Below are 20,183 nucleotides of genomic sequence, written 5' to 3'. Positions count from 1 at the left end.
TTCACCATTCTTTCTGAGCATTTTATCATCTTTTTCTCTGGGTCTAGGAGGCCTGAGTATTTGCAGCAATTAGGATGTGCCTTTGGTTGGTCCTTGAAAACCTTTTTTTTCATTGGGAAATTATTCTACAATATTTAAAAATTGTATCTCTTCTCTTTATATATTTTTTTATATAGGTATTTCTATTCTGAAAATCTGTGAGGCTTACATGTTGTAAAAGTCCTTTCAGTACAGGGAATAAAAATAAAATGTTCAGTCATAATCACTCAGGCTTGAAGATATGTGTTATTGCAGAGCGGAGAATTATATGTAAGCTCACACTAACTTCTCTGGAGCCTGTTTTTTGTTTGATTTTTGCCTCTTTAACTTTAGGATTCTGAGAAGTACGTAGAGCAATTGCTTACACTATTTAATCGATTTAGTAAGTTGGTTAAAGAAGCTTTTCAGGATGATCCAAGATTTCTTACTGCAAGAGATAAGGTATGTGTTTCTACTGACCACTTGTTTTCAGCTTTTTAAGAATTGTTGAAAATCATATCATGATGTCTCTCAAATCCCTTGCTAAATCTAGAAGTTGCTCTTATTCTTGTAAATATGTGCACTAAAACACTGAAATATAACAATTCAGTAGTTTTTAATTTGTAGCGTAATAATGCGTTTCTGTTGCATTCATGTATAGCTTTGTAATGCTGTAGATCAGAAGATGATCTTTGTGTAGAGCAAATTAAATTTTAATGCCTGATTCAGCGATACGTTTAGGAATTACCTAAAATTTGTATTTGGGTGCAGTCCCATGACTTCAGATATGCAACCCATTCCATGCAATCCCTTCCTAAGCTGCTGCTTAAGGTAGTGCGTTAACAGAAAAGAGGAAAATGTAAAACATCAATTAATGGAAAACTGAGTCATAGGATTTGAACTCTCATATCGAAAATCAAATCTGTAAACTTTGAGCTAATAAAAGAATTAGATGAATTTCTTTTTTGCAGTAATTTAAAAAGGGAGATAAAATCTATGATTCATATATTAAAGAGAGAAATTGAGTAATGTGCTAATCATCTCTATTTATTCTAGGCATACAAAGCAGTTGTGAATGATGCTACAATATTTAAACTTGAATTGCCATTGAAGCAAAAGGGGTAAGCCTTATAAACTTTAATGTGAATCAAGGTTTTTAAGTTGTTAAAGACTGAGCTTCTCTTTTTAAATGTCCTTATGAGGTAGTGCTGTATTCAAAAGTGCTTTGTATTTTTTGTGTTACAGAATTTCAGATTGATTATCAAACTGTTAAGATGCTTTTCACGTGGAGGCAGATCAGTGAATAGCAGTTGATTTAAACTCAGCTTTATTTCTTGTAATTATGGATCTATTGTTTTGTAGTAATGAGTTGTTTCAGTGGTTGAATTTAATGATGCTTTCATGGATTATTTCTTCCAAAAAACTGAGCTACATAACTGCCCAAATTTCAGTGAAAGTCCTGGGGAAAACTGAGGCTGTAATCTTTGAGGACTATGACTGGTTAAGATGTGACCATCCAGCAGCCAGCTGGATGGCCTTCTCTGGTGCCAGCTGGGAGCGGGACCTGTGCGGCTGTTCCTTTTTTGTTTCAGTGCAGGGTTAACCAGGTTAGTTGAAACAACTTTCAGTAGAAGATTAAGCTGACCTATGTGACTCTTCACTCGAGAGGAAAAAGCACGCTTACAGTAGCTACTCTGCAAACTCAGCCCAGAGGAGGTAGAAGTCAGTCAGTTGATGTTAACATTTAACACGTGGTGTGCCACCGGAGTAGGAATCTGTACACATTATGTGTTTGGGCTCGCTTATGTGTAGTTCGTAGTCTGATTTACTGCAGAAACAACGCTTATGTAGCTGGGCTGCCAGCTTCCCTTTCCATTAACTTCTGAACTAGTTTGTCCAATCGTGTTGAAATTAGGGTGCATTGAAAGGTGAATGAAGGGTGCACATCTCCAATTTCTGTACCTTATATAAAAATAGGAGCACAGTAGATGAAAGAAAGCAGAAAATGGAAAGAGGAAGTGCCTACTTGGGAAAAGCCAGACAACAGGGGACGTGGATCCAGATTGTTCTCATGTTAGATAGTTAGGGCATAGTTTCTTATAGTTTCTAGTTTAGAGACCATTTATTTAAAAAAAAAAAAAAACATGAGTTTGAAATTCAGAGGCGCTTTTAATTTATTTGCTAGGACTCTGTTAGAAACTGGGTACATTCTCTTTTTCGGAATACTAACACTGTGCACAAAATAACGTGCGTTCAATGGCAAGCTGATCTAAGTTCTCTAAAAGCCATAGATAAAGTAAGTCTGCGTTATCACAAGACAGTTATACCAGTTGAAATGATTCTCTACATTTTTATAGTTATGGGTAAAACCTGTATATTTCTTAATTCCAGTTTATCACATTACTCTTTTCAGGATAAGTTGCTATCAATTTAACTTACCTACAAGTTCCTAGTTTATGTTTTTCCTGGGGAAAAGGCATAATTAAACTATATCTGTGAGAATTTATTATTTAACAGCCACCCTTCCCCAACTCACAGGTGCTAGATACCTGTTCAGTATTTGTGTTCATGGCATCACAGAACGGCTGAGGTTGGAAGGGCCCTCTGGAGGTCAGCTGGTCCAAGCCCTGCTCAAGCAGGGACACGTAGAGCAGTATCTTGCCCAGGACCAAGTCTAGATGACCTGGTTCTTATGCTCTTTGCTTTTGGACTAATGGTATGCCCGGACGGGGATTAGCCTTGCTGTTTTTGTTACTGGAGGAACACCTTTACAAAGGACTGGATTCCTGCTTTGCATACGTTGCACAGATGTAGGCAAGATAGAGGAGTTTATGTCTCTGCTAATGTTTGAATTTCCCATGGGAATATGCAAATCAATACCACATTAAAACTGCTTTTCAATCCTAAAAGTAAACCTGCCTAGCGATCTCTTAAAGACCACCATGATGGCAGTGGTCTTCTGTCCAGTATTCTTCCTTGCAAGCTCCTTCGATTTGCCCACATACACAGTGTATTTTAATTAAATTAAACTTCATCCTGTTTAATCTGTGCCATTAAGTTCAGTTTAAGAATTTAGTTGTTTTTTTTTTGTGTTGTCAGAATCTTGAAGACTGCTATTCAGAAATATGTCAGAACCCATTGATTAAATAACGGCTCTGCCATGTGATAAACAAAAGATTAGAGATCTGCTTTTACTGCAGGTGGTCTTAAGCAGCAGACACCAGCCTGCAAGCTGCTGCATGAACTAAAAAGGATGAGTTCTCTGAAGAGTTTTCACAGCTGTCTACTCTAGGTGACAAGCAAGGGTGAGAGAATGAGGAAGAGCACTGGATTCATGAGCATCCCTACAGCATCTTACCTGTAATCTTGCTCACTGCCTTTATTTCTCCTAGAGAACCTTTTACAGAGTGCTGGCCCTGACAATTTGAGACTGGCAACCAGGGGGTGCCACCTGACTTCAGGAGTAGGATTGGTTGTTGGCACTATTTTAGTCAACAGCCTAGACGTGGGTTCAGAACACAACCCTGTGCTTGCAGGCCTTTTGAAGAACTGTCTACTACTGAAGAGTCTGTCTACTGTAGCATCTTCTTGTTCAGCTTTTTTAATCTCCCAGTTGTTAGCCTCTTGTTTCTGCCTGTTATAGTTTGACCATGTTACTAAGTGCTAGGTGTGTCAGGTTTTGCCTTCTGAGAAATGCAGTGCAGGAGGTTGTTCTTGAGACTTGTCAAGAGACCACACGGGCAAGATGAGTGAGACATTTCGCTATGGTATTTGTTGATTCTTTACCGGAATGCTCACTGCTGTGCAATATTTAGTTGCTTAAAACTACAGTTTGAATGTAGTCATAGACAGAGTTCTAAAATTAAAAGCAGTTGGAGTGATCAAGCTGTAGAAGCTGTCTGAAAATGTTAAACAATATTTATTCTTCTAAGAAGAAAAGGGAGTTGTCCTTAATTTTTCATTAGCATAACAAGGGTATGAATTCTCCACCAAGTCCCCTGCCAAGGGATCAGGAAAGAGTGGTCTGTCTTGTTAACAGTGCAACTACTCCAGAATAGCAGGATTCTCTTCAGTTTGAAGATGTGTTGTTGTTCTTTTATTTAGTGTTGGATTGAAAACACAGCCGGAATCCAAATGCCCTGAGCTTCTTGCTAATTACTGTGACATGTTGCTAAGAAAAACACCACTAAGCAAAAAACTAACCTCTGAAGAAATTGAAGCAAAGCTTAAAGAAGTGGTACGTTCTTGCTTTCTTCTATTTGGTTAGTCTTGAATGTATTTAGTTGTTTATTTCCTTATATGGGTGGAGGTCTTGATCTTCAAAAAGCTATGCAAAGTGTAACAGTTGGGAAAGGAGTTTCTTATATCATGAAGTGTGAGTGTTTATAACTTGTTAACCATGCAGTGTTTCATGTCTCTGTGTTGTCAGATCACAAAATTGAATAAGCTAAATTATTGCCTATATCAAACTAGTGTTACGGTAACGAATGTTAATATAGAAAATCATACAGGATACGTTTTCATGCCAGTTGTTAATGTCTTCTCTGATTTAAAAGAAGTTCCTTGATGGCTGACAAATGAAGAAATCAGAGGTGTGATGTTATAAAAGATTCGTAGCTGATGGCTATGATACAGTATAGTACAGCTCCTCTTAAGGCAATCTCAGGTAGCCTTTTCCTACTTCTTAGTCCACAAAGGCATGAGATGGGCATTTAAAGACTTGTCAGATTAACAGTGCAAATAAGTATATTACAATCTTTCTTGACAGCTTTTGGTACTTAAATATGTACAGAATAAAGATGTTTTCATGCGATATCACAAAGCTCACTTAACACGACGCCTGATATTAGATATATCAGCTGACAGTGAAATTGAGGAGAATATGGTGGAGTGGCTCAGAGTAAGTAGCCTGATGACTTTCTTTTCTTTGGTTATTCCTGTTGCTTGTGTTAATTCCCACTCTTAGACTTAGATATCCTTCTTGCTGAGGTGAGTTCTATTTTAAATCACAGGCTACTTTCATCTTCTTACACTTCAATTTTATTATGATACTTTGTGGGAGTTAAACAGTTTAGCTTTCTTTCCTAAGAGAAATGTTGATCCTAATAGTGACAATGACAGATTTTAAAATATTTCACATATGATTACCTTCGTATTTTCCGTATGCAAATGAGCAAAATGCAGCGTACTTGTTGTTTAGGTATGTAAATTATTTGAGACCGGTGGCCTAATTGTGAAAAAAATGTGAATGTGAATGTGAAAGAATCATCATGTGCCTGTAAGGGGTAACTGCTTGCAGTCCATGCAAAAAAGACCTTTATAGTACAACAAGCAACAATGTAATAAAGTGATGCTATCAGTGCACTTTACTGCATTTCATTTTTTTTAGTTTGTTATTTTAAAAGTGAAGCTTTTTGTTCTTAGCTATGTCATAATTTAGTGTCCTGTTTGTTTATACAGGAAGTAGGTATGCCAGCAGACTATGTAAACAAGTTGGCTAGAATGTTTCAAGATATCAAAGTATCTGAAGACTTGAACCAGGCCTTCAAAGAAATGCACAAAAATAATAAACTTGCTTTACCAGGTATTGTTTTTCAAGCGATTTGCTGTTTTTAATTTCTCTTGTGGGAAAATAATTCTGTTGAATCTTGAGTTAAAAATTACATCAACTGCAGGTTGAACGTAGCCTTTGGGGCACTGCTACCCCCTAGATTGGAATGTCTGTACTCTGTGTAGACTCTGCTTTCTCTTACAGTTGACACTTGAGCTATATTATTCTGGTAGTTTCTGTGTTTTTCTCACTGTTAGCAATCTTGTAGATACAGACTCCCTAGCTAATTGTAGCTAAATTCCAAGCAAGATTTGGATCGGTTTCAACCAGCTGAATGCCTTAACTACCCCCTTCTTTCGTGTCCTCATCATTCTTCGTGAGTGCTTCATGCTGTGCTCTTCCTTTACCTGCTGGCGGGAGAGATGGATGCATGCTGTTAAGAGTTCAGATGACATTTCTGAGATTAAATTTCACTGATGAGAGGGAGGCTGGGGAACATCCAGGTTTGGACCTGTCACTGCTGAAAAGCCTTAAGTAGTGCTTACTGACATCAGCTATAAATCTGCATCAGTGCGTAAGGAGCTCTGCAGAGGCAAGCCAGAAAAGCAGAGGTTTCAGTCAGCATTGCTGGCAGAAAGCCAGTGGTCCATAAATAGAGTACATTAATGTTTAAATAGTTAGGCGCCCTGCTAATTTCTGAAAAGTTACTCCTTCATAATTGTATTAGGTGTAGACAAAAATGCATTCTGTTTGTCTGTTATACCTGCAGATTCCTCTAACCCAGTATTGTCTTACAGCTGACTCTGTGAATATTAAAATTTTAAATGCTGGTGCCTGGTCCCGTAGTTCTGAAAAAGTATTTGTCTCGCTGCCCACGGAATTAGAAGACCTCATCCCAGAAGTTGAAGAGTTTTATAAAAAGAATCACAGTGGTAGAAAACTGCACTGGCACCACCTCATGTCCAACGGAATTGTAAGTGTCCAGTTTTTGTTGCTTCAGCCTCAACGACTGCATGTTCTGTGTGTTTATAATAGCAAGAAAGCTTCTTATTCAGAAAGGCTTATAAACACGTTTGCCATTCTGTTCACAGATAACATTTAAGAACGAGGTTGGCCAGTATGACTTGGAGGTAACAACATTTCAGCTAGCTGTGCTGTTTGCATGGAACCAAAGACCCAGAGAGAAGATCAGCTTTGAAAATCTTAAACTGGCAACTGAACTCCCTGATGCAGAACTTAGGAGGACTTTATGGGTATTTCCCTTTCTCTTGAAACAGATTTCTTCCCGATTTTTGTACTCCGGAGTACTGGATAAGTATTTTTAAAGCGCTATCAGATAACACTTTGAAATGTGGACGCCTTCCTTGCTAATTAATCTGTTGTAATGCTGGCTCCTTGCACTACTGTTGAGCACACACAGCCTTTACATTAACATGCTCTCTGTTCTCAGAGTTACATAATTTAAGCTTTTGAAAACAGCAAAACCTTTCTGACCGTATACTGCCTAAAGCACACAGCTGTGATTGTGGTTTATGGAGCAGGACTGGTTTAATTCTAGGAACTCACTATCACTCGGTAAATGTATGTTGCTTAAAAATAACGTCAGTGTTTGCTCTACCAGACTTTTAATAATTTAGCTCACAAATAAAAAGAGAAATCATGTAAATGAGACTTAATACCACAAGCTTCTCTGTAGCCGTGAGTTTGTGCATTTTACTTTGTGTTATTTTACTTATGCTAACTCGTTTTACCAAATCTCTTTCTGAAATATGGCCCCTTTCTGATTTTACTAGTATCATCGTGTTGCCCCCTAGCAGCTCCAAACAAGGCTACATGGTTCCTCAGTTACAGTCTGCACAGTGGTGAACAATGTTCTTAAATAGTAACTTGTTTCCATTTAGAAAGTCTGGTGTTTTATTTTCATTCTTTTTTTCCCCCCTTTTTCTCTGTAGTCTCTTGTAGCATTTCCAAAGCTGAAACGTCAGGTTTTATTGTATGAACCTCAAGTCAATTCACCCAAAGACTTTACAGAAGGAACCCTCTTCTCGGTGAACCAGGAGTTCAGTTTAATGTAAGATGATGTTTGAAAATGAAAATAACAATGTGCTATTTTATGATTAAGGGAATTCACCTTAACCTTCATCCTTGGAAGTTTTCAAGATTCAGCTAGACACAGACTTTGCTATCCTGTCCTCACTTCAGCTTTAGTGGTAGTCGTGCTTCAAATAGGTGGTTGAACCAGATGACCTCCAGCGGCTCCTTCAGTCAAGCGTTTGTATGGTTCTGATTTCCGTGAAGTTAAACTTCTTAAACACCTAGGGAAGAGGTGCAAAATGTGAGGCTCTATCTTCCTGTTACTAGTGAACCCATGAGATTTCATGTAGAAAGAACACCATGTAAGCAGAACACGAGTGCTTCCATGCAGAACACCCCCAAACACACGCAGTTCCAAAAGCAGAGTTTTAATTTAAAGGAAATGGAACTGCTTAATATTCTGGTATACTGTCAAAAGCGGGGCTTTTTGGTGTGACTTCCATCAGAGAGGAGTGTCTTCATTTCAGTGAGAACTGCAGTGCTCTTCTACTGGTGCTTTGAAATCCTTCAAAGCACACGGTAGTATGGAGAGAATATATACAGCCTCTTTTATATTGATTTTTGCTTCTCTTCATTATCAATAACTACAATTAGAACTGGCTACTTGCTAGTGACTTGAGTTCTGGTCCTCGTACTCAGTAGCAGCTGGACATTTGGATCTGTGGAGAGAGAGAGGTGACAAATCTGCTGCTCTTGGGGCTTAGTTTCTTGCCCTTTTGCCCAGGGCCACGATGGTTTGTTCATGTCGTTTGGATCACAAGCTTTGGGAAATGATGCAAGCACATGACAGAAGAGTCAGGCTGCACAGAAATTTTGGGGGTGACTGCTGAAGAATACCATGAGCTTTTTTCTTATGTTTGTTGTGGTCTGGTTTTTTCCTCTTTTTTTTTTTTTCTTTAATGCCATACACACAGTTCTTGTGATGTAATGAACTGGTCCCATTTTCTGAACTCTGTTGTAAAATCTTCTTTGAAGAACCCTAGTTTTATATAATTAAAGTGAAATATATTTCTATGGAAATCTATTCTTTAAAATAGTGCTGGTAACTTTTCAATTTTGGACACTGTCAGTTTCAGCTGATGATTTTTTTTTTGTAACAGTAGTATATTCATGTTAGTTTTTTCCTTTTTTTCATGAAGGAGTTGGCATTGAATTCTGATTTGTCAGCTGGCTATCCCACTCCTGCAATGCTAATAGCCTATAAATATCTGATATATGATGATACTCCTTGCTGCTGTAATTTAAGTTTAATAGGAATTCCTTAACTGAAAATGTATTTTTGCCTTATTTTTTATACAATACAACTTTTTCAGAAAAAACGCTAAAGTTCAGAAAAGGGGCAAGATAAATTTGATCGGTCGATTGCAACTTACTACAGAGAGAATGCGAGAAGAGGAAAATGAAGGAATAGTCCAGCTAAGAATATTAAGAACCCAGGTTAGTAAATGTCAGAGGAATATAAAATAACCTTATTTCTTTTGTTGTATTACTGCTACTGCATGTTGTCCACATTTGAATGTTGATGTATGAAATGAATGCTTCTGGATCCTACTGGCTCTTACTTCTGCTATGTGCTTTTGATACTTTGTGAATAGCAGATTTTGTGTGTGCGTGTGCTTGTGTACTTGTAGTTGTCAGCCTCCTGTTCTGATGCAACAGATTATATTAATCAGGACAGAGCAGCTATTAAGCAAGTAGTGAAGGCATAACTGTGTAGTGATGGGTAAGGTTGACTTACCTGAGCCACCAACATGAAGCGTATATTCAGATCTCTTTGACTACTCTGTGAAGAGAGTAGAATAATCTCAGAGATGGGATCCCTCTTTCCTGATAGCAGTATGGCTTTCTGAGAGACCTCTTTAGAGGGAAAGTCTGTAATTGCAGCTTGGCTGTACAGACTGCTTTGTGGTGGATTGTCCTTTCTCATTCAGGTACCGTGTCAAACCTTTTGAGCTGACAATTCTCAGCAACTGATTTGGGGGAGGGCATCCCATCATTACTTGCGATGGAGTCTCAAAATCCCATTTTACCTCCAAATTGCAGGTTTCTTCTGATCAGTCAGATTAGACTCCAAGCCAGCCAAGTTATAAACTGTCACCTGACTTAGCATCCTGGACATTCTTTCAGCCAAAGGATTAATGCCTAGTTGTGCTTATCAAATAAGAACTCCTTGTGAATGTCACTTTGACACTAAACTCGCATTTCACAAAGTATTCACAAGGTGTATCTCAAGTCACCCTGGAAATGGTGACTTCTGCTCAGAGAATGTAGGACAGGTGAATGACCATTATAGGTTTTAGTGACTAACGCTCTAGATATAAAAAGCAACAGTAGATTCACCTTTGACTGGAGTTGTCATACTTTTCATGCATCTTGAGTGCTTCCTTTTGTTAAACTATCGACTTCTTTGTAAAGACAGTTTGGTATCTACTTTGGCCAAGGAATACAGCAGCAGAATGTGACTTACACTTAGTGCTTGATTGCTGGCAAATTCAAAGCTGTATGCTTCATGGATTTGTAACTTTAAACATGTTTTTAACATATCTTAAACGAGCCTTTTGTGTACTTCTTTGGTTTGAGTTTTGTCAAGTTCTTGGCCACAACTTAAAAGGTAATGAACTCTGTTGTTTGACCTTGCAAGTAAAAAATGTTCTTACATTTTTTTTCAGCATTCTTGGTTTTATTTTACTTTGTTCCCTCTTACAAGACTAGGGGAATAGAAACTTCCAGGAGATCTTTCTACTGTTTTATTCTAGTGTTTAAAGTCTAATCATGATGGCCTACTTGGGCAACTGGTTATAATTCACAAAGGTGAAAGAAAGAAACGCTGTGTTTGGAGAGTCTCTTTTCAAGTGGGTTAAGATTTGGTCCTCACTTGAGAAATATATAAGCCAGAATAGATGTTGGCACTGCCTAGTTTTAACTGGGGAATGTCTTAAGTGCAGTATTTATGATGGCAAAATAACTTTTATATTTGATGTTTTAGGAAAAATATACATTTCTTTGCTGTCTTGCCTTAACCAGGAGCCAACTATTAATGATGTGTTCGCTTTGGTACTTCCACCAGATATTTCAATTTTTTTTCTCTTGTTCCCCACCAGGAGGCTATCATCCAAATAATGAAAATGCGGAAGAAAATTACTAACGCCCAGCTTCAGACTGAACTGGTAGAAATATTGAAAAACATGTTCTTGCCACAAAAGAAAATGATAAAAGAGCAAATTGAATGGCTTATAGAGCACAAATATATCAGAAGAGATGAGTCAGATATCAACACCTTCATATATATGGCATAATTTAAGGACTCCGTGAGATGCTGAAAACATAAATGGAAGGGTGCTTGGACAGACAGCTGCAACAGTTTGTGCTGCAGAAGGACTTGTTTTGACTTTCATTACGTATTAAAATCCCTGCCTTACCTTAAAGAGGACTATATTTTGCCAATCTCATTCAGCTAGCATGATGGCATTCCCTTCATGTTGCACACTTTTAACAGCATGCTGTTTTGTGGGAAACTTGCATTCATGAAGAGCCCATTGTGAACTTTTAAAAGTAGATTTGATTTACACCCACTGGGAAGAATACAGGTTTGGGTTTTTAGATGACCAGTACTTGCACAAGGAAAAAATATTCAAATATTCATGCACTGAGGAACTGCTATTAGTTTTGTTTTGGTTTTTGTTGTGTTTTTTTTTTTTTTTTTGAAATGCGATTAGGACTAGAAGTAGCACTTTCACTTTTGTGTTTTGGATCAACAGAGTAATGTACTGTCCACCTCTGATCCTTTTTATGTAATAACATTTGAGAGACACACATGCCTCACAAACTGATATGTATTTGTTACAGTTAAAATCTGTTGGCTAGAGCAGTGCTTCAATCTAGTAACTGGATTTTAATATTTGACACATTAGTGACACAAAACTAATTCCAACTCATGGGTGATATTTTTCCTTAAGCAAGAGATCATTGTTTTTAAATTGCTGTAAAGAAGTGGATATACATTATTTGTTACTTTACATTATTTGGACAGGTGATTTGGTACAATCCTTTTTGAGAAGGTAAAGCATTCTTGAATACTTCACTCTAAAAACAGTTTTCATGGGTGGTTCTGTTATAGTGAACAGAAATATTAAGTGTATTTCCTTGTACATTTAATATTTGTATTCCAAATGTTTAAGTATGACTACATATATCTGAATGCATTAAATAGTAATTGATGCACAAATCCCCCGGAAAAAGGATAACACTCGAAGATCCCTGTATTAATTTCTCATTGGTAACTCTAACCTTCGATACATATATAATCGAATTTGACTGGTTTTGTTCCTTGAAAGTCAACGCCTTTATATAAAAAACAAACCCTCTGCTTTTTATTTTGAAACTGGCAGGATGGGAAATACAATTCTGGTGAAAATGGTAAAAAGCTAAGGAAAAATACCTTGTTTAGCGTATGCAGAGAGAGTGCCAAATACACATCAGGATTTTCAACTTTTTAATGTTACCTCTTCTATTTTCAATCATCTTAAGTAGTTGTTTGGCAATGCCTGCCTCTCTGCTACTCTGAAATGTCCCAGCATGTACTGGACTTATAATAAGAATCACTGGAGCAGAGTGCCTGTCTTGGGACAAAAGGTAAGTTGAGCTTTACTCAGTTATGTATGAATATTCTTATATAAATTGCAAGTGTGCGATTTTTTTTTTACCAGTTCAAGTACAACATCTAAAGGTCTTGTCTTCTCTGATGATTGAAAGGGGGTAGAGGATATAATTAACTTTAGTCAAAAAGGAAAGCCTTCTAATAAGGTAGAGGAAGAGATTTATTTAACATGGTTGCAGTAAAGGATATAATAAGAGTGGTTTGAAAGTGAACTCACTACAAGAATGGCTGTTTGCCCCCTTAAAGAGGCTGCGTGCTGTTAGTAATGGAAATGCCAATGGGACTGCCTAAGAACAGTGTGTACTTGGACATCTGTTTGCCTAAGAAGTTTGCAGTAGTGAGGGTTTCATGAACAAGAAGAGATGGGGAGAAATCAAGACCTGGTAAATTACAATTGATTGAAATCCCACAGCTTATGTTACATGTTTTTACTGATACTCACAAGTAGATGCTGCATAAAAATATTGCATCTCTTATGTTCCCCAATGGTGTTGCTGTTGAGAATCAAAAGCAAGTGGTGCTCTGTGTAGTTAACCACTTAAACTCTTGGAATATTAGAAAACAAAATTCTAATAAAAGCCTTGTGCTACAAGATTTTCAGTATTTGTAACTTAAATTACAAGTAATAAATGCTCACTTGGGATTGTTGGAGGGAAACTGACAACCCAGAGCTCTAAAGCATGACAGTCTGAGCACGTTCTTTTCAACATAAGGAACTCCAGCCCTTAACCGTTGAAGAACAGGTATGAAATTGTCACACAGAAGGAGCTGTAAAGGGGATAATGCTAAATCAGAAGCCATTGATTAACATTTGAGAGAGAAGTTGGTGGGCTCCATCTCAGATACAACTGTTCAGGATGGCAGAGAGTATGCAGAAAGCAACAGGTTGCTGAAAGCTAATGAGCTACATCTTCCCTCAACTAATAAATATGAAACAGTGTAACCTAAATGCTATCTATATACTTCTCAACTCCTGGAATGTGGAAATACAATTGGTAATGTGCCTATGACATGGTCATTTTTCTTCAAATATATACCGAAGATGGATGTCGGGTTTTTTTTATTAAATCTGAGAATCACACCAGCAAATTTGTTAAAGATGCAGAATCTCATTTAGCATCCTTCATCAGGTCACGTTCACCAATATGCACTTAAAACTAGGATCACCTGGGGCACAGGGAGATACCTGGGGTAAACTGTTCTTTTGGGGAGGGCAGAGTTCAGATCTCAATGAAAATGAACTATTCTTCACTTGCAATATGGCAACAACGCACTTTTAAGGCTGCAGTTTTTAGCTATGAATATACATGTCCAAAGACCTTGCTTAAAGAGGTGCTGCATCTGAAAAACATGTTGCCACACACACTGCCACGGTGAATAGCTACGGAAAAAAATCTGTTGTAGGAGAAGGGGGAAAAAATCACTCGTAATGGGTTTAATTAAAAAATACTGTTAAAACTTTCTCTGTCCCAACAACGTGATGAGTATCTCAGTTTCAATTCTGAAGTCTTCCATTTTCCTCTTTCCACAGTTGGTGTCCCTAGCTCCTATTTTTGTTCATCTTTCATTTGTTCTGACTGTAATGCAATTACATTTCCAAGAGAAAATGTGACTTTCTTGTTTTCACCTTTTTAAACTTGATATAAGTGTTCTGAATGTTCACATGTTGCATTGATTTGCATTGGGATGCCATTGTCCTGTAAAGTGCAAATTTTAAAAATACAATTGGCAAAAAGATTTGATAGTTTTACAGAAAGATTTGCTATCTTAAACTCAAACTGTTTTCTATTTTCATCTAAATGACTGGGATGCTATCTTTGTAATTCTTTGAGGTCATATTTGTGAAATAAACAATACATGAAAGCTTTCCTGTCATATACACTATATGTAGTCTGGAGTGTTGAGCAAACTTGAGTTCCTGAGTTGTAATATCTATCTACGTATGGTATTTACAATTTTGAATGTGTGCCACTACCAAGATGATAATGCTGTACAATTTTGAATGGTGGTAGTTTCTGTATGGCAGTCCAGCTGAACTATTTTGATGTACTGCTTAATTTTTGAATTTTATTTTTTAAGTTGTATAATTTATTTTCTTGCAAAATAAAAAATGTAATATAAAAGACTACTCCTTTTAGCAAGGTATTTTGGTCTCTTTCCCCTGCAAAATTGTTTAAGTCTAGTTCAGGTACTGCTCCTGAAAAAATAACATTATATGAAATTTGCCAGATTGCAAGTCCTGAAGTCTTGTGATCGGAGTAAATTTTAGATTTAAAACAAAAAAAAAAGGGGGGGGGCTAAAAGACTTAATTCCTTTTTAGTTTTCAAGTACTTGAGGATATACAGAGAGTTATTTCAGTTTCTCAAATTCTATTTAGAGGTGAGCTATAAGTCTTGCAATTTAAATTTATCAACACCTGCCATGCCAAAAGTGGCTTGGGATGCCTGACTTTAGGGCATTTTTTAAAATGGTTATGTCTCCGTATAAGTTACTGGGATGTAATTGCCAAAATTACAAAAATGCCAAATATTTTGGTTCATGTGTCTGCAGTTACTTAAAATGAGCATCTCAGAAAATTACTGGTGTCATTGCCAGATTGGTGAGACCATCAGGTGCCTGAACTGCACTAAGCAAACAGAGGTGTGGGAGCTGCTGATTGCCCACAGGAGTGCTTTTACTGCAATGGCTTTTCTTCTCCAATTGTCCTTGTCTTCTAATGTGAAAATTTTTTCTTACGTTTCAACTCCTTTTTTCTTTAAGTGCACCAATTAAATGTAATGTTTTGTGCTTTCTGGTATATGCAAATACTAGAATTATTTGTGTGGAATAAGTAGTATTTTTGAGTGACTGAGTGCACATGGTAATGTTCAAACTGGCAGTTTGTGTAGGTAGAACTTTCATAGCATGTTGCCATTATTTCTAAACTTTTTTTTTTTTTCTTCACTCTTAGGGCAAAATGTCGCCTTTCACAACAGTGGTCTTCTAGGTGAAGTCCTTCTCTATAAATAAGCCAATTATCACAGCAGTTGCTTGGCCGAATCAACTCCTACCAGTTCAAATTGATCACAGCTTAGCTAGAAGCAGTGGCCTAAATATGAAAGGTTTTAAACCTGCTTCATTCTCCTACTGAACTAGGAATGGGGCTTTCTTTCTTTCTTTGCTTTACATGTAAACATCTGTTTGAACAATACACAGGTGCGGTCCCTGCTTTTCATTTTCGGTTGTTTTAGTGATGGAGATCCACTGTGTAACTTGAGCTGGATGCTGTGCACCACGTCCCATGAGTGATCTGAAACCTGTAAGAGAGAAGGGTTGGTGGCGTGTTGTCCGCTGCTTCCATCTGCTGACCTGGAGCATGGTCACAGCAAATCTCGTCTCCCAAGCGAAGGAAGAGGGCGCATTGGTTGTTTTCAGTCATCTAAAACACTGAGAAGTGACAAATAGCAGCTGTGAAATTAGTATATAATAGATGCTATTGGTGAGAAGCGATGGTAAAAGAATTAAAGGAGGGAGTGCACTATTGTTTTTTATGTACGCTTTTCCCATTTTTAAGACCATGGTCTAACGTGATGTGTGTACAGCTCAGGCTTTGCTATCTGTTGATTTCTACTACTAAAGACATAAAGGAAATTGGCACACCTGCAGGTCTTGTAGCAAGTAGTGGGAGGAACTTGGATCAAGGTAGGTACTGTGTAGGAGTTACTGTACTAAGCAGGTATGCTAGATGCCTGCAAGCCCCCCTGGCCCCAATGCTGTTCAGCCATCGTTTCTGGGGGCACTGGGGCGTGGAAGAACCGCTGTCTGTGGCATGTCACCAGTCACTGCAGCCAGACTTGGTGCCAGGGGCCTTGCGTGTTGCCAGAAGCTTTTGACAGGCTTCCACACCAAGCAGGGGCAAGGATAGCTAGTTATCATGGAACTGGGGAAGCGAGGGCTTTGGTTGGGAGAATTCAAGTGTGCATGTGACTGAGGTTTACAAAAGCTGAGTGGCAGAGAGTAGGGCAAAACTATTTTCAGAGTCCTGTAGCATCAGCACTGTTGGGTATCTGATAAAAATTAGCAGCTTGTTTTAAAATGCTACGCCAGGACTTGCTACCTGCATCCCCAGCTCCCCCCAGAAACAGGCTGGGTAAATTCATGTGTAAGTCCATAAACAAATACTAAAGGCAAGGATATACCCCTCTATTACTGCTGGACAGCAGGTAGATGGTTGGGAAGTCCAGAGAAAGCGCTGTGACTCTTCTGCTCAGCCTCAATCAGTGGCCATAGGGATGATATTCTGCTGCAGTCCTTGTTGAAGTCTCTTCTTGAATTCTTTGAAATGCGAATTATCCTAAAAAAAAATATCTGAGGAAGCAACAGCTGCAAGGGGAGGGAGGAGGACAAGGAAGAGGAAGATGTGTGAGGATCCCAGGACCAAAAATGTAAAATGCTGGGGAGCACCCAGCAGAGCACCCTTGTCAGTGCCCACCATCCCCTGAAGGCATCTCCATGACTTCTGCCTTGTGGAAAGAGCATGTCACATGCAAAAGGATCTCTTCCCTCCTCCCCCTGCAGCGTCCTCCTCTGCTGGTGTGTGTGGCAATCATCCCATAACTTGGCATGGGGTCAGGGCACAGTTGCTGTAAATAAACTCCGTTTATTTACCTTCCCGCTTCCTAGGGGAAAGTGCAGCCCAAACCACTGGGAGGACTGCGCCCTGCTGCATCCCCAGGCACATGTGCGCCTGAGGGAATGCTGGCTTAGATGCGTTTCTGGTTTGATCCTTTAAAAGAGTTCTTGCTGTATTTTTTATGCTGTGGTAGGAGCTTCATCTCCTGAAATGTATACTCTGGGGAGGAGATGTTTCTTTTTTCTTTACCTAGCTTCTCTATCTGGTAGAGTTCTTCTGCAGCTTGAGACTAACTTGGATAAATGTTACTTCAAGAACACCTGTCCTCTTGTTGGAGACTTAAAAATGCAAAACAATAAAATAATTTCAATATAGAGCTATGTTGTATGTTCCAAATGTCCATAGAGCTAATAGTTATATCACTGAAAATTGATAAACTACCCTGTGGACCAGAGATGTGATGCTTTGTATGTTTGATTGTCACATTTCAGCAACCTCCTAAGCAGGAGACCACGGTGCATCAAAGGGGTGGTTGTTCACGTACCAGCTAACCTGAGAAGCCGCAAGCCTGTGTTGTGCTGTGCCGTGCCTCAGGTGCAGCTTGGCCGCCTGGCCTGTGCTGCACATTCCCCTTGGCTACGGGAGAAGTTTGGCTGCCTGATTGTGATGAAGGAACCTGTAGGAGCTCCCACGTGGACTGGCAATTACACCACCTCATGTTCTTGTCGTTATCTTAAAGGGAAGCAGCATGTTCTCCTCAGAATCCTTTTGTTTGACTGGAGAGCTTGGGTCTAGAACAGTTTTATTCTTTGACAATCCTGTAAGAGCCCTGAAGGCCTGGGGGAACCTCTCCATGATGGGATCTGCACCACAGGCCGTGCTCTGACTGGAGGTGTGTGAGATGTTGCACACCTCAGGGTTTCCACTGTCTGACAGGACTGTTACTTATCTATACTACCATCTTTCATTCTTACATGAGCTCCAATAAATGGCATTTTAGAATCATAGATTCATTTAGGTTGGATAAGACCTTCAAGATCATCGAGTCCAACCATCACCTAACACTTAAGTCCACCACTAAGCCCTATACCTAAGCACCACATCCACATGGTTCTTAGATTCTTCCAGGGAAGGTGACTTCCCACCTCCCTGGTGGCCCATCCCAGTGCCTAACCACCCTTCCTATGAAGTAAATCCTTCCTGGCTTCTAATCTAAACCTCCTTTGGTGCAGTTCGAGCTTTTCCCTTGTGTCCTATCGCTTTAATCAATATGTTTGGGAGTCCAAACACCTTTCCAGCTGGGGTGATGTGAACCTGGCCCCAGTGCATGACGTTTAGCACAGTTGGCAGGGTCCCAGTGAGCTCTGGCAAAGGGAGAGCGAGGAACAGACTGAGTGCCCAGCTGGCACGCAGTCACAGCATTCGGCCAGGGTGACCTCCCTGCGGAGTTGGGAAAATGAGAAATTATTAAAATGCCTCACCTCAGATAAATAGTCTCCAAAAAAACAGGGAAAAAACTCAGCAAGATTTGCATCGTGCTTGGTTGTTACCAAGATGCTTGAAATGAATATGCCACTGTTTTGCTGTAAGGCAAGAAGTGTGAGAGCTGCAAACACGGCAGCACAGAGGCTCAGAGGCAGCTGGGGCTGGTGTGCCTGGTGTTGGGGTATGCAGAGCAGAAGGGAAACCTGAGACACCAGGGGGTGGATGGTGGGAGGGAGATCTGCAGGACTTCACGCTCAGGAGTAGGCAGAGGAATCAGATGGTGGGATGTGGTAACAGCATTGTTAATCCTTTGGGGATTAACAAAGCACAGAGGGCCCTGGGGGTATCGCAGCACACCGTCTATGTGCTCAGTTACGTGGAGTCGTAAAACTGCAGAAATAAACTAGCAGAGGCTGAGACAGTGGTTATAGTGAGAATGGGAGCTTGGAGGAAATAGCACCCATTTGAATCCTCCTGAATTAGCGTGTTTGGGTGCTGTCTTGCAAAACCCTGTAGCTGCCCAGGGACTGAGGAGCACTGGATCTTCTGTGGAAATTCCACTCCCTGTGAATGTGGCTTTGGGAAGCCTTAAAACTACTGGATCCCTCGCCCTTTCATTGGGACAGTGACGTAGTATCTTGGAAAAGCATAGCTGAGGCTGGTTGGTATTTATTGGAACTAGCCACATGGTGAAGCATGTGTTCTCCAAATTTTGTTAGCGCTGACAGAGAAGCTGTCACCCTGGGAATGAAAACCCATGTGTAAGGCAAGTGTCCCCCTTGCTCTGAAAGGACTGCGAACATCCCTGCAAAGAGCTGCACTCGGAAAAGAGGACAGAGGTATTACTGTACTAGTGGGGCAGCATTGTTGGGCTGGAAAGGAGGCCTAAAGCATGTGAGCTGCAGAGAAAGGCTCCTCAGAAAGAGCAATTCCTGGCACTATTCCAGGTGGGAACACCTAGGGAAGAGATGGATGGCAACCTAGCCCCTTACTAGCAAGGTTTGTATAAAGAACCAAAGGGTAAAGGCCAAGGGATGCTGAAGCTGTGCCTCCTTTGCTTGGCCCCCACGCTGCCTGGCTGGAAAAAGGGCTTGGGAAGGTGTCCTCCATCTCTGTTGTAATAGCAGGAGACAGTTGCTGGGGCTGTTGCCCATGTCTGCCTTGTAATGCACTGCAGCTGCTGTAATAAGCAACAGGGTATAGCTATTTTAGATGACAAGTCAGAGGTAACCCTAATTTGTGGAAGCCTGTCCCCATCCCTCCAGAATAAATTAATAAATATTAAAATGAGGAGGGGGAGGCAGTTTGGTTTGTAAAGAAACTATGTGTGTCCTGGTGTGCAAAAGTAGGTTAACAGCTATCGTATGCAGGTGTCCTTCCTCAGGCTGCAGGAGCTTCTGTCACCCTGCCAGGCCGTGCAGACGCAAGCACCAGGCAAGGTGCTACTGCCCTGCTGCATGCCTTCTTTGCTACAGCTGTTGCTAAGAGTCACAGGATCAGCGCTCCTTTTCCTGGGAAGGTCAGCAGCCCACGTTCAAGGGTACCCGCACAGGCACGTGATTTCTCATGGGACTGTGCCTCAGTGCTTGGAGGACTGTGGTTTATGCCCAAGGGGCAAAGCTGTCCCACTGCATGGGTGCCATCCTGCTACCTGGGCGTACTGAGTGAGGGAGGTGGAGGCACAGGCTGTCATGAGTGATAAAGAACAGTGGAAAAAATGACAATCCGGCATTCTAAAATTGATATGGTCAGATGATGAGTTTAA

At 39.9% G+C, this 20,183-nt stretch overlaps 1 protein-coding gene across 1 annotated transcript in view; it reads left to right on the top strand.

The window, feature by feature from the left end:
* CUL5 (cullin 5) overlaps window positions 1-14,456 on the top strand; it is a 32,963-nt gene extending 18,507 nt beyond the window's left edge. The window contains exons 10-19 of the mRNA XM_035542596.2: window positions 373-480; window positions 1,075-1,139; window positions 4,123-4,255; window positions 4,787-4,918; window positions 5,479-5,602; window positions 6,367-6,542; window positions 6,661-6,822; window positions 7,522-7,640; window positions 8,977-9,100; window positions 10,765-14,456. Coding sequence (XP_035398489.1) covers window positions 373-480; window positions 1,075-1,139; window positions 4,123-4,255; window positions 4,787-4,918; window positions 5,479-5,602; window positions 6,367-6,542; window positions 6,661-6,822; window positions 7,522-7,640; window positions 8,977-9,100; window positions 10,765-10,959 — 1,338 coding nt within the window. The 3' untranslated portion in view covers window positions 10,960-14,456. The remainder of the gene's footprint in view (window positions 1-372; window positions 481-1,074; window positions 1,140-4,122; window positions 4,256-4,786; window positions 4,919-5,478; window positions 5,603-6,366; window positions 6,543-6,660; window positions 6,823-7,521; window positions 7,641-8,976; window positions 9,101-10,764) is intronic.
* Window positions 14,457-20,183: the final 5,727 nt, after the last annotated feature.

This window comes from Cygnus atratus, chromosome 1 (assembly GCF_013377495.2).
Source record: "Cygnus atratus isolate AKBS03 ecotype Queensland, Australia chromosome 1, CAtr_DNAZoo_HiC_assembly, whole genome shotgun sequence".
Lineage (NCBI taxonomy): Eukaryota > Metazoa > Chordata > Aves > Anseriformes > Anatidae > Cygnus > Cygnus atratus.
This window is presented reverse-complemented; position numbering and strand designations above follow the sequence as displayed.